Source organism: Balaenoptera physalus (assembly GCF_965194825.1).
Source record: "Balaenoptera physalus genome assembly, chromosome: 13".
NCBI lineage: Eukaryota > Metazoa > Chordata > Mammalia > Artiodactyla > Balaenopteridae > Balaenoptera > Balaenoptera physalus.
Window position 1 is genome coordinate 63,852,610 of NC_138892.1, and position 12,545 is coordinate 63,865,154.

Genomic DNA, 12,545 nt, shown 5'->3' on the forward strand with positions numbered 1-12,545 from the left:
TGCAAAATTCTTTCCCAAGAGACTGCATAGTACGTTAACAGATACATTATGTTGGAGACTGCCTTTTTTATATAGGCAGGACTCAGAGTATATATGACTGTAAGTTGCCCATTCCTGGACTCACACTGTAAAGTTAATACAGGCGTGACATTTTAAAAAGTGAATTTTTCAGAGTAATTTAAAATGACAAAAATAATTCAGCAGTAATTTCTTGAGGTCCTTCTGTGTGCATTTCTTGAAACTATGAGTCAAAGAGTGAAAAATTACTGGAAGCAATAACATCTAGGAGGCTAATTGCTGATACTGTGCTGTACCCGTAATATGTCTTCTTATTTTCTCCACAAAATTCTGTAAATTTCCAGTGGCAAAGACTGCTAGTCATCAACCCCTATTCTCCTCTTTTTCCTTAAAAACACAACCCCTAGTTTTTAGCTGGGCAAATGCCTGGAATAAAGACTATATTCTTTAGTGTGGGAGAATAATAGGTAAGAGTAAGTAATATGTGCGATTTCTAGAAGATATGTTTAAAGGGGAAGGGTATTCCCTTGTCTTTTTCTCCCACCTGCTAGCTGGAATGTAGAACTGATGGCTGGAGGTCAGGAGCTTAAATGAACCCTGAGGCAGTACGCTAAGGCTGGCTGTGGCAGATTGTTTTATTTTCTTACAAGTCTTCCTTGCTGTGATTACATGAGAAGAGTATATACCTCTCTGCTCCATTGACTTTGGGCATGGTCTGACTTGTTTTGGACAATAAAATGTTAGGAAACATGAAGCAAACAGAAGCTTTAAGTATGCTTGTATGGTTTGGCTTGCTTCTTGCTTTTGCCATCTGCCTTGAGGAAAATATGGCACAGGTAGCTGCTGGTCCCGTGATGAGGAGACACATGGAACAGGTCTGAACCCAACCTACAGCCTGGAGCCAAGCCAAGGCCAGCTGATCCCAGCCAGGTTCAGCAGATCCACATTCCATGAGTGAAAAATAAATGCTTCTTACTTTAAACCACTGAGTTTTAGGATTATTTGTTATGCAGCGCATCTATAACAATAGTTAACTGATAACAATGCCAGCGCAATAAGATGGGAAGCTGGACCAACAGTGACTGAGGGTTCCTAGCCAGTTCCATCCTAGCCTTGGACTGCCTAGCTCTGGATTTCTTTCACCTGAGAAAGAAAAAACTTGTCTCTTGTTTAAGCAGCCGTTATGTTCTTCTGAAACGTGCAGCCAAAACCAGTCCTAACACATTCCCATTCTTTACACGATAGCTTAACAGACATCTCAATGAGATTTTTGTCACTGGGCTATCTTAACACAGTTTCTATCTTCCTTTTCCTCTCCTTTCCTTTTTTACCTCATTCTCAACCATCTCCACGCTCCTGTATTCTTCTTAAACCCCAACCTCTCATGCTATCCCCACATCATGTCTGCTCCACCTATGCCACAATTTTCAAGCTGCTTTGGTCTGACCCATACGCATTCCACTAAGATCTTAGCAGACCATCACAACAGACAGCAAAAACACAGAATCCAAACCTAATGCTTTCATCAGACAGGTGGATGCTATGCCTATGAGGACTTAGGAACAAACCTTTTATACAGGTTTCATCATTTAGTAAAACTGGGTGAAATGTGGCTAGCAAAAGCAATGTTTTAAGCAACTACTATGTCTCTGAGTTGCATCCTTTAAGCATCTACTGAAATGAAAGCTTTGTTAAATGAATTCTAGATTAAATGCTATTTAAAATAGGATTTTACTCATATGACGAATGTAGGACTTCAGTATAACAGAATACGAGATGGAGAAGGATTTGTATGTTACATATCCATCAGATACTTAGGCAGGAAATATGAAGATACTTCTTTTTATATATTTCTTGATTAGTATAGACTTGATTCTAACTGCCCCTTTAGAATATTAGCCTCCATAAACTCTCACTTCCACTAGCAGAAACTGATAAATATCATATATACTTTAGCTCCATACACACTGTTACTAAGATAAGGTTACTTGGCGAGTTGACAATAACATCTATATAACCAAATGTGATATGATCTTCGGCCACCAGATCACTGAAGTAAAAACTACTGCAAAGCAGAGCAGATTAACATTGTAATATTCTAATAAAAATATCCTAGAGAGTCAGAGGCTTACCTTTTATTCTTGTACATCATATTTACCTTTCAGCAAAAGCGTTCTTAATGGAAATATAATTAAATGCCATACTTTCCTTTGCCTTCCTAATCTTCCCACTATGTGTATGTGTGTGTGAGTGTATGTGGTAGCAGTGGGAACTGTAAAGGCCAGGTTTTGGCTCTCATGTGTTTCCAGGCATACAAGAAACTGAGAGGCTCTCATTAACTTCTCAATTAAAATGAAAAAGCATCAATAAAACTTAATGACTTCATGTTGGACTGAATAGATATTTTAACATGACTGACCATCAATCAATTACTCCTGCCTTTAGTCTCCTACTCATTAGCCCTACAACCTAGGTTTGTTCAGAAATTAGGCAAAATGGTGAAATTGACTATTTGGTTTTTTCCTTGTTTCATATGGCAATTCACATACTTCTATTTGCATCTTGAATTCACAGGAATATGGCAAATGCAAAACATGCTATTTATCTCACCTCTGTCACTAACCAGCTATATGACTTTGGGTACAATTCTTAACTTTTCTGAACTTTACTTTCCACAGCTGAGGGCAAAGCTCTAGGATCATATTTGTAAAATGTATAGCTAATATTTGGCTTTTAGTAAGCCTCAATAACTAATAACTAGCTATTCTTATTATCAGAATCTTCCCTTACAGGACTTGCTTTATTCTACCTCCACCAGGGGGATTCTGATCACCTTGACCCCATACCTTACATCCAGGGAAAATGGAGGCACTCTACTGAGAATTACTCAGAAGACTGAGCCAACAGTAAACCTGGAAAAGCTATTTTACAAAATCTCAATCCTTCCTGCTTTTGGTCAGCTGATACTATTCTCATGTTACTTACTAATCTTTGTAAAGTCCAACTCTAGAGAAAAAAATCATGCGGAGAGAATTCAGCTTCTTCAAGTTACAGTTTTAATGTCATGTCTTCAAAGCCAGCATTCTTACCTGGTTGCTTTTGCCGGGGTTTTGGCAAATTGGTCACGCATGTATGTGGGCACATGAGGATATTACAAGGATGTAGCGATCCCTCCAGAAAGAGCTGTTTCGTCTGAGATATGTGGATCCCTCCCAGTGGAGTTTTGGGCAGAGTATTGGCAGGCACCAGAGCAAGACAATAAACCCCCACTTGATGAATGCTATCGATTGCCTAGAAAAATGCAAACAAAAAAAATACTCAGCGAGATTAATTTTACAACATTTGACATCCTCCTAACACAACGCCTTATTCTACTCTAAGAGTTTTTCGTGTTTTATTTTATTTTATTTTTGGCTGCTTGGGTCTTCATTGCTGCGCGTGGGCTTTCTCTAGTTGCGGTGAGCGCGGGTTACTCTTCGTTGCGGTGCGCGGGCTTCTCATTGTGGTGGCTTCTCTTGTTGCGGAGCAGGGGCTCTAAGCGCACGGGCTTCAGTAGTTGTGGCACACAGGCTTAGTTGCTCCGTGGCATGTGGGATCTTCGCGGACCAGGGCTCGAACCCATGTCCCTTGCATTAGCAGGCGGATTCTTAACCACTGCACCACCAGGGAAGCCCTAGAGATTTTCTTTCTCTCTCCATTCTAGGTCTAGAATCTGGTAGATTATTAGGATCCCATACATCTAAAGGTACCTAATCCTTCCAGTGATGGCAGAGTGGTGAAGTACTGGCCAACCCAGTACAATCTAAATGGACAGAGGTGGATACTGATTTGCAAGCCTCAGTATGTTCTCTCTTGATTGATAATGCCCAAAACCTAGAAATTTGTTTCGGTTCTTTTAATATTTTAGCTGTCCAACATAGCTCAATTAAACAGAGGCAAAGTATTTTTATTTTTAAATTTAAAAAAATTTTTAAATTTTATTTATTTATTTTTTATAAATTTATTTAATTTTGGCTGCACTGGGTCTTCGTTGCTGCGTGCGGGCTTTCTCTAGTTGCGGCGAGTGGGGGCTACTCTTCATTGCGGTGCACGGGCTTCTCATTGCAGTGGCTTGTTGCGGAGCATGGGCTCTAGGCGCGCGAGCTTCAGTAATTGTGGCACACGGGCTCAGTAGTTGTGGCACACGGGCTTAGCTGCTCCGCGGCATGTAGGATCTTCCCGGACCAGGGCTCGAACCCGTGTCCCCTGCGTTGGCAGGCGGATTCTTAACCACTGCGCCACCAGGGAAGTCCCAGTATTTTTATTATGAACAAAACAGAAGCTCTGTAAGTAAGCCCTTGCTTAAGTGGTTCACCAGGTTACTAGGCATCCCCTCTGCAAAACATCCAGGTGAGGCCCACCGCACACCGAGTCCTGGAGGCCAACAGCTCCCTCAGTGCACCCCTGTTCCCAGCCACACACCTGTGTGCTCACTGAGTGTCAGCTGTGCCTGCTTCTATACCTTTTACAGCTGCTGTTCTTGTTACTGTGCTCATATAATTAACTATTATATCCACTGATAAAATATGAATGCAAAATAGGAAGAGTTATGCTTTTGAAAGACTCATTAGAGGTGAACTCCTACTGTTGATAGGAATGGGCAAGTTAATTCTAAAAGGTAAGTTTCTTTTCAAATACTCACGTTCCAGTCTAACTTAAAGGAAATGAAACCAGAAACCAAAGACAATGCTTTTGGATGTAGTTTATGGAAGTAAGCTGACCTGGAACTCAAACTGGTATAACTCACACTCACACTCCTCTGCATCAAATGAAGGCTCACTTGTTATGTTTTGTGTTAAAATTTAATACTTGAAGAATTTCTCATTGTTATGGTCTTCTGCTTCAATCACCTTTGAAAACTAACTGACCAACTATCAATACTATTTCTAAACATGCCAGTTGAGAGGGTTCTTTTGTACTACCCACAAATCTTACTGAAAAGGAGATCCAGCCTGAGAAGACGAATGGACCAAGAGTCATAAAAGACAGACAAGGCCTTTTATTAAAATGACTTGAAAGGGCAGAGGAATAAACTTGAAAAGCATATTCTTCAGACTAATCCACTAACCAACAGAGATAACTAGGAAATGGGAAGTCTGGAAGAGTTCCTAAGTCTTGGGTATCTTAGAATATACAGGAAGTTAGCAAATGTATCATGTGTAGCCTGGATTCCTCACTGAAAATACGCCACCTGGTAAGTCATCCACTGACGACGTTCCTTAGAAGGTGTTGAGTTGGGTGTTTAGTTTATATCATACACAGACCTGGAATTAAACAACCTCTGGGCTCTAACCTACCAGAACATACGGAGTTCTTAATGTTCTACTATGGATCCAAGTACCCCAAGCAGAGAAGCTACATATAAGGTAATGCCTTCTTGGGCTTCCCTGGTGGTGCAGTGGTTAAGAATCTGCCTGCCAATGCAAGGAACGTGGGTTTGAGCCCTGGCCTGGGAAGATCCCACATGCTGCAGAGCAAATAAGCCCGTGTGCCACAACTACTGAGCCCACGTGCCACAACTGCTGAAGCCTGTGCGCCTGGAGCCCGTGCTTCGCAACAAGAGAAGCCACCGCAATGAGAAGCCCGCGCACTGCAACGAAGAGTAGCCCCCGCTCGCCGCCACTAGAGAAAGCCCGCATGCAGCAACGAAGACCCAACACAGCCAAAAATTAAAGAAACAAACAAATAAATTAATTAATTAAAAAAAAAAAGATAATGCCTTCTTATTTCACACCCAAATCAGACCCCAAATGACTTTAACAAAAATTTGGATTAGTAAGTTAGCACTGCATTTAATTCCTATAGTTGCTTTCCAGGGAAAAATAACAAATAACCTGGGAAATTTGCTTCCTGTAACTGGAAAAAATACATAATTCAACCACAAGATTCTACCACTATCCCCCAAAGTTCTTTCTGAATGAAATAAGCAGTGTGTTTGAAAGTATGAACAGTATAAAAAAATTCTCTTTGCAGGTCTGATTATTAACCGTCTTCAGAGATCACGCAGTCCCACTTTCTTCACAGTTTTTTCTATCTAGTCTATCTTCAGTATTCTCTTTCCTTTCTCTGATTTTGCACTATAAACAGCCTATGCTATACCAACTGATAATTCAGAATCACAGACCCTGCAGATAGGAAGAATCTTAAAAGTCATCTAGTGCTATCACTCATCTCACGCTTACAACATTTCTACAACATTACTACTAACTGGCAATAAATAAATCCAAATGCCCCAAGCAGACAACTTATAGACATTGGGAACTATCCCAATACATATAAGTTGAATGGTAAGGACAGTCCATGCTTTCTCTGGACCATCCATTTATCCAACAAATATTTACTGAGCCTACTCTGATGATGTGCTGGCATAGCTATCTGGTTCTGGACTAACAGGAACAAGAGAGAGTAACTATTGGCTTTCATGGGTCTTCTATTATAGTGGATGTAGAAAACAATAAATATAAAGACACTTACATGCTGATAAATACTAAGCAGAAAATAGAGAAGAGTGAGGGGACAGAGAGTTAAAGGGAATGTTATTTAAGATAGAGTGGGCCTCCCTGAACTCCTTATTGGGAGATATGCTTATGATTATTCCTTTTTATGTTAATAATAATCACCATCATCTTTTACTGAAGGCAGGCACTAAATATTTCAATTCATTATCTAATTACCATCAATTAACCTTCCAATAGCTCTGTAATATAATTTTATCCCCACTTTACAGATGAGAAAATAGACTCAGTGAGGTTAAGTAAGTTGCCTAAAGGCACTTATGTGGTAGGGAGTGGAGCTGGGATTCAAAGTATGATTCTAAATGAATACTAGGCTCTCTTCATCATTCTAGCCTGCTCCCCTAGAAACATTTCCCTTATACTGAGCCCAAATCTTTCTCCTTCCCTAGTGGTTTACTTCACCTAGATCTCTAACTCCACAGTAAAGCTCCTTCAAAGTAAGAACAGCAGCTCGTATTGGATTCCTCACACTCTAGGCACCACTTGTAGCATGCAGTAAGACTGCAGCTGCTGACATGGGGACTGATTATGTCAAAGATGTGTTCCACACTTGGACAGTTAAAATGTTCATGGGTAGTTAACACTCAGGCACAAAAGAGTGAAAGAACTTGCTGAGGCAAGTCAAATTCAATTGTTTTTGGCAACCTGAGCAGAAAAATACTTTGTGGTACACAAGGAGGTGTGGTATTATCTGCTTTTGCTAACAGTAGCTAGAATATTTGAGTAGCTACTGGCAGGAAAAAAAAAACAAGGCAATATAACTGGTCCACTGAAGAAAATGCTTCAGCAGTGGCTTCTGCTGCCTTTGACAGCAACGTCAACCTCCCCGACAGAGACCCCAGGTGCGCTCACCTGTAGCACACGGCTCATCCACTGGAAACTATCTTCCTCGGAAGCGTCAGGTCTTTGTTCCGCAACCACCACGATGCGCTCATCATAAAATACAGACACAGAAAACACAGCAATTCTAAGAGAGACAGATCAAACACATCAGGACTCCCTTCACAACCAGTCCTATTTGCTTTGCTCAGTTGGAATTACAGAGAGGAGACATCCCCACCGCACTGCCCAGGAAGGAGTAGTTTAGAAAAGAAAACGTCACAATCATTACCATCAAAACGAGGACTCAAAAAACGTGTACTAAGCGCCACTGCCGTGAATAGTGGGACGTAGCGATAAATAAGCCGAAGTCCCTGTCTTTGTGGAGCTTGCGTGTCAGAGACAGAACAAACAATATGAAATAATGTCACGTCGCGCTATACACCGGGGGACCGAGGCAGGGCGGGGGCGGAGCAGTGTGTGGGTTGGGGTGGGGGGCGGGCAGCGCCTCCCTGAGGAGCGGACATTGGAGCAGAGACCTGAATGAGGTGAGGACGCGAGCCGCGCGGAGATCTGGAGGAAGAGGTTTCCGGGCGGAAGGAACGGAAAGCGAAAAGGTTCTGAGGTAGGAACGAGCTTGGCAGGTTTGAGGAACAGCAAGAAGGCCAGTGTGCCTGGAGCAGGGTGGTGAAGCAGAGAGTGGTGGGGAGAGGTCAGACCCGCCCGGGTGGTCGCGGAGGACCTGGAGGCGGGGGGAGGGGGATGCTCTGAGTGAGGTCTCGGCTCAAACGTCCCCCTGCTAGTGAGGCATTCCCAGACTCCCCGTATAACCCGCAGGCGCCACCACCCCGTGTGTCCTTCCTGCACGGTACTCATCACCAGCTCACGTAGTATCTGTCTCCCTATGTGGTTACCTGCTCTTCCCCCAATGAGAATGTGAGTTCCCGCGGGCAGAGACGCGGCCTGTGCTGTTCACTGCCACACCCTGAGCATCCAGAACAGTGGCACACAGTTGGCACCCAATGAACGCTTGCTGAATGAATGTATGAAGTAATGCGAAGGCACTGGAGGGCTGAGAACGGCAGCAAGCCTGACCACCTCCCTTCCTTCTTTCCTTTCATCCACACATATTTAATGAACACCTACTGCGTGCCAGGGGCTGTGCTGAGTGCTGGGGATGTGACTGTGACCAAAGACAGAAGGTCCAGTGCCCCATGGAGTTTACATCTCACAGGAAGCCACACCATTACAAAAAACTATACATTTCAGGAACTGGTTCTCTAGTGGTTTAATTTTTCTACTGTTTGAAAAACTAAGGGACACCAGGATTGCTTTAAAGACATATATCCATGACTGAAAACTACTGAACAGGACATCAATTACTCAAATATATGCCAAATATCTTTTCTTGAGTTAATAAGCAAAGAAAAAAGGATATCTAATTGACTTCATCCATGGAATTTGAAATTAGCACTTATGTACTATGTCAATCTCTACATTAAAATGGTAATAATTTAGCGTGAAGTAAGAGAACAATTCTTAGATGTAAACTCCTACAGAGTAGCATCTATCTCAATTAGACTGAATGGGGCGACTTCTGTATTGAAGGAATGTAGGAAGTTCAGTGTTTCAGAAATCTCCTCAGTCTTCAGGATTCAACAAACAGTAGTAATTAAAAACTGAAATACAGGATATGGTTACAGCTTCTCAATTACAGCCAAAGAACCAGACATTTTAAGATAAATAATCAAAGCCTGGTTTCTGCTACACTTAATCAAAAACAACCTAATCTAGAGCATCTACAGAATACCACTCAAATCACCCTATAAAGACATCTTTAGATTCCACCGGAAGTGCTAACCTTTGAACTCTGTACTACTCACCTTCCTCTATAAACAGTCTTTATTGATTCAACAGCCAATCCAGTAGCAACAATGTCATCAGCATTATGTCTTCGACCACTAACCATCAGTAACCCATCCATTTTTCCAACCACGAAAACCAAGCTGCCCTGAAAGGTAACAATGATTTACATAATTTAAATAGCAAAACAGACATTTTACTTCCTGCCTTGAAATAAATCTCATAAAAACGGTAGGAAAGAAAATATCGTATTTTATGGATTCTAAAAAAGTGTTTCACATCTCGACATCTCAGAATCAGTGGCATCTTACAATTAATGCGGTCTTAATAGTATATAAGAAGGGAATCCATTCATATTCATTCTTTTTTAATTAATTAATTTACTTATTTTTTAATTTATTTTTGACTGCACTGGGTCTTCGTTGCTCTGCGCGGGCTTTTCTCTACTTGCGGCGAGCGGGGGTTACTCTTCGTTGCAGTGTGCAGGCTTCTCATTGGGGTGGCTTCTCTTGTTGCGGAGCATGGGCTCTAGGTGTACGGGCTTCAGTAGTTGAGGCGCGCAGGCTCAGTAGTTTGTGGCTCGCAGGCTCTAGAGCGCAGGCTCAGTAATTGTGGTTCACGGGCTTAGTTGCTCCGCAGCATGTGGGATCTTCCCGGACCAGGGCTCAAACCCGTGTCTCCTGCATTGGCAGGCGGATTCTTAACCACTGCGCCACCAGGGAAGCCCCATATTCATTCTTAGGGAGGAATTTTATTTTATTTTTTTGCCGCACTGCAAGGCATGTTGGGATCCTAGTTCCCCGACCAGGGGTCAAACCTGTGCCCCTTGCAGTGGAAGTGTGGAGTCTTAACCACTGGACCACCAGGGAAGTCCCAGGGAGGAATTTTATAAGAAAGCAACTAGGATGCCAAATGAGCACAGTTTTTTCCCAGCCATGATTATGTATTAGTTCATTTTCTGTACTTATTCATGGGATGGATGCAGAGGGGAAAATTGTTAGACCATTTAACACTGGAATTAGGAAGAGAGTAAAACAGTTTTAATGTGAGAATGAATGTCTCAGATTTATAAGGGTAACGTTTCCATCCGGTAATATTAGAAATAAGTTAATAAAGAAAGGTCTAAGGAATTGTAGGAGCCTCTCCTTTCCAAAAAAATAACCGAGCTGCAGGAAAGTCTGCTGTCAAAGTCTGCTGTCCTCAAAGCATCACTGTATAAATAATTCTATTATTTATTATTTCATATAATTTTTATCAATAATTTTCCCAGACCCATTTGCAATAAATTAACTTTTCCCATTCATTATAGAATTCCTAAGTTTTTGGACCATTTACGTATATTGAATTATCTAGTAGTCATCTCCATTTGAATGTCACTAATTGATTTACTAAGCACAATGTAGTGCCATACACTGACTAGGCCGTACACTGACTAGGCTTTGTAAGTAAGACATAATCTCTAGTCTCAAGAAGCTACTGGCCCATCCTTCTGTCATCCCAGAAGACAGAAGAAAATCAGCCATTTTCAACACAGTCTGAAAAGTCCTACGGTGGAAGTGAATAAAGAGAACAAGACAGTCACTGCTAGTCCTCCAACATCTATTTTTCCATTTCTTTCACAGCAGTAGAATTTCTAGCTGGGCATGGCTGACCAAAATAAAGCCTGCATTTCAGCCTCCCTTGCAGCTATGTGTGGCCAGGTGACTAGTTCAGAACAACGAGATATAAGTAGAAGTGTTGCTCAGCAGCTTCAGGGAATTTCTCTTAAGAGATAGTAGGACTACACCCTTTCTTCTGTCCTGTTTCCTGGAATGCAGATGTGATGGCTGGAGCTCCATCTTGAACCTCAATAGTGGACTGGAAGCTAAAAGGAGCCGGGTCTCTGAGAATTTCTTGGTGCTGAGTGAAGAAGTCAAGACAGTAGGTATAGATGTCTCTTTCTAGGAGAGTGATTCTCTTAGAGGTATGTCCTCAACCCCACTGTCACCCATAAATGGTGGGGAAGAAATAAAATAAAATTAGATCTTTTCTTATAGAACTTGAACTGTTATGAGGAGAAAAAAAGAGAGGGTAAGGAGGTAATTAAGAGATGGAGGGAGATATGTGGGCTCAACTATGATAATGAAGGTCTATTACTTACAAAATAAAATCCAAACTTCCCATTATGTCATGCAAAGCCCTTCATGCTCTGCCTCTCTGCCTTCCTCACCGGCTCATGAAACTAACTGTGAGCTCTTTGAGAACAGGTTTTGTAACCTAATTGTCTCTGTAAACCCAATGCCTGTAAATACCATCTGCTGAGAAATGAATTGTTTTCATTCAGAGAATTTACTGTTACACCTGGTGTAGTACTGATAATCTGTATGAAAATGATTTGTACACTATTATGGTTTCCCTTTGCTATTGAAGGTAACTTTTTCAGCACTCTTCTAACTTACTGAAATATATTAATCAAATCAATGCAACGTAGGAAGAAGAAGTGAAAAGAGTTTTGAAAATAAAAGATAATGTCTTAGTTTGAAGGAATAAAATGAATTTGGGTAACTGGAGCAATAAACATTACTCATTTTATGACATTTTTACAGGAACTGCTCTAAATATAAGTTAAGCGGCCCTGTAATACTCTTGGACTAATAAGAATTTGTTCTGTGAACTAAAGTACAAATATTTGGATCAGATGCACCAAAACAAATATGAAAGTGTCACTTACTGGCCCTACAAACCCCAGTAATCCCGACCGGATGAACGGTACATCCCCAACAGGAGAGCCCGCGGAATTCAGTGGAATCACCTAAAAGACAGCAGAAAGTGAAAATGTTAGCTTAAAAAAAAAAGTATTTGATTTTTAAAAAGTCTTAACAAAAAAATAAAACAGTAATACATGCTTGTTGAAAACTAAAATTATAAAAAATAGTGAATCCAGTAATCCCACCTGCTTAAGACATAACAAACATTTATAATTTGTTGTTTATCTCTCCAGACTTTTTTAGATTCACATATTAACATACTAAGAATTTTTTTAAGGGATCATATTATATATACTATTTTGTAACTTGCTTTTTCACATATTATATGTGTTTCGTATAGTGTATGTATTTTGGATAGCTTTACAAGTTGGTAATAGTCAATCTAGCTCTCTTTGTACAAGAGTTCTATAATATACCATCACATGGGGGGATGAGATAACATAGCCCTTGGAGTCAGATGTAAGTTCAACGTGTGTCTCTGCCACTTACTAGTAATGTGGGCCTTGGGAAGGTTCCTGCATTTCTCTAAACCTCAGTTTCTTTA

The 12,545-nt window shown here is 41.1% G+C and overlaps 1 protein-coding gene across 5 annotated transcripts in view; it reads right to left on the reverse strand.

Annotated features, from left to right (window-relative positions):
- DIP2B (disco interacting protein 2 homolog B) overlaps nucleotides 1-12,545 on the reverse strand; it is a 246,041-nt gene that overhangs the window by 27,470 nt on the left and 206,026 nt on the right. For all 5 annotated transcript variants that reach the window (XM_082421288.1, XM_082421286.1, XM_082421287.1 and 2 more), the window contains 4 exons: nucleotides 11,965-12,045; nucleotides 9,275-9,402; nucleotides 7,425-7,539; nucleotides 3,108-3,309 (listed from right to left, as the gene is read on the reverse strand). In XM_082421288.1, the coding sequence (XP_082277414.1) occupies nucleotides 3,108-3,309; nucleotides 7,425-7,539; nucleotides 9,275-9,402; nucleotides 11,965-12,045 (526 nt within the window). The remainder of the gene's footprint in view (nucleotides 1-3,107; nucleotides 3,310-7,424; nucleotides 7,540-9,274; nucleotides 9,403-11,964; nucleotides 12,046-12,545) is intronic.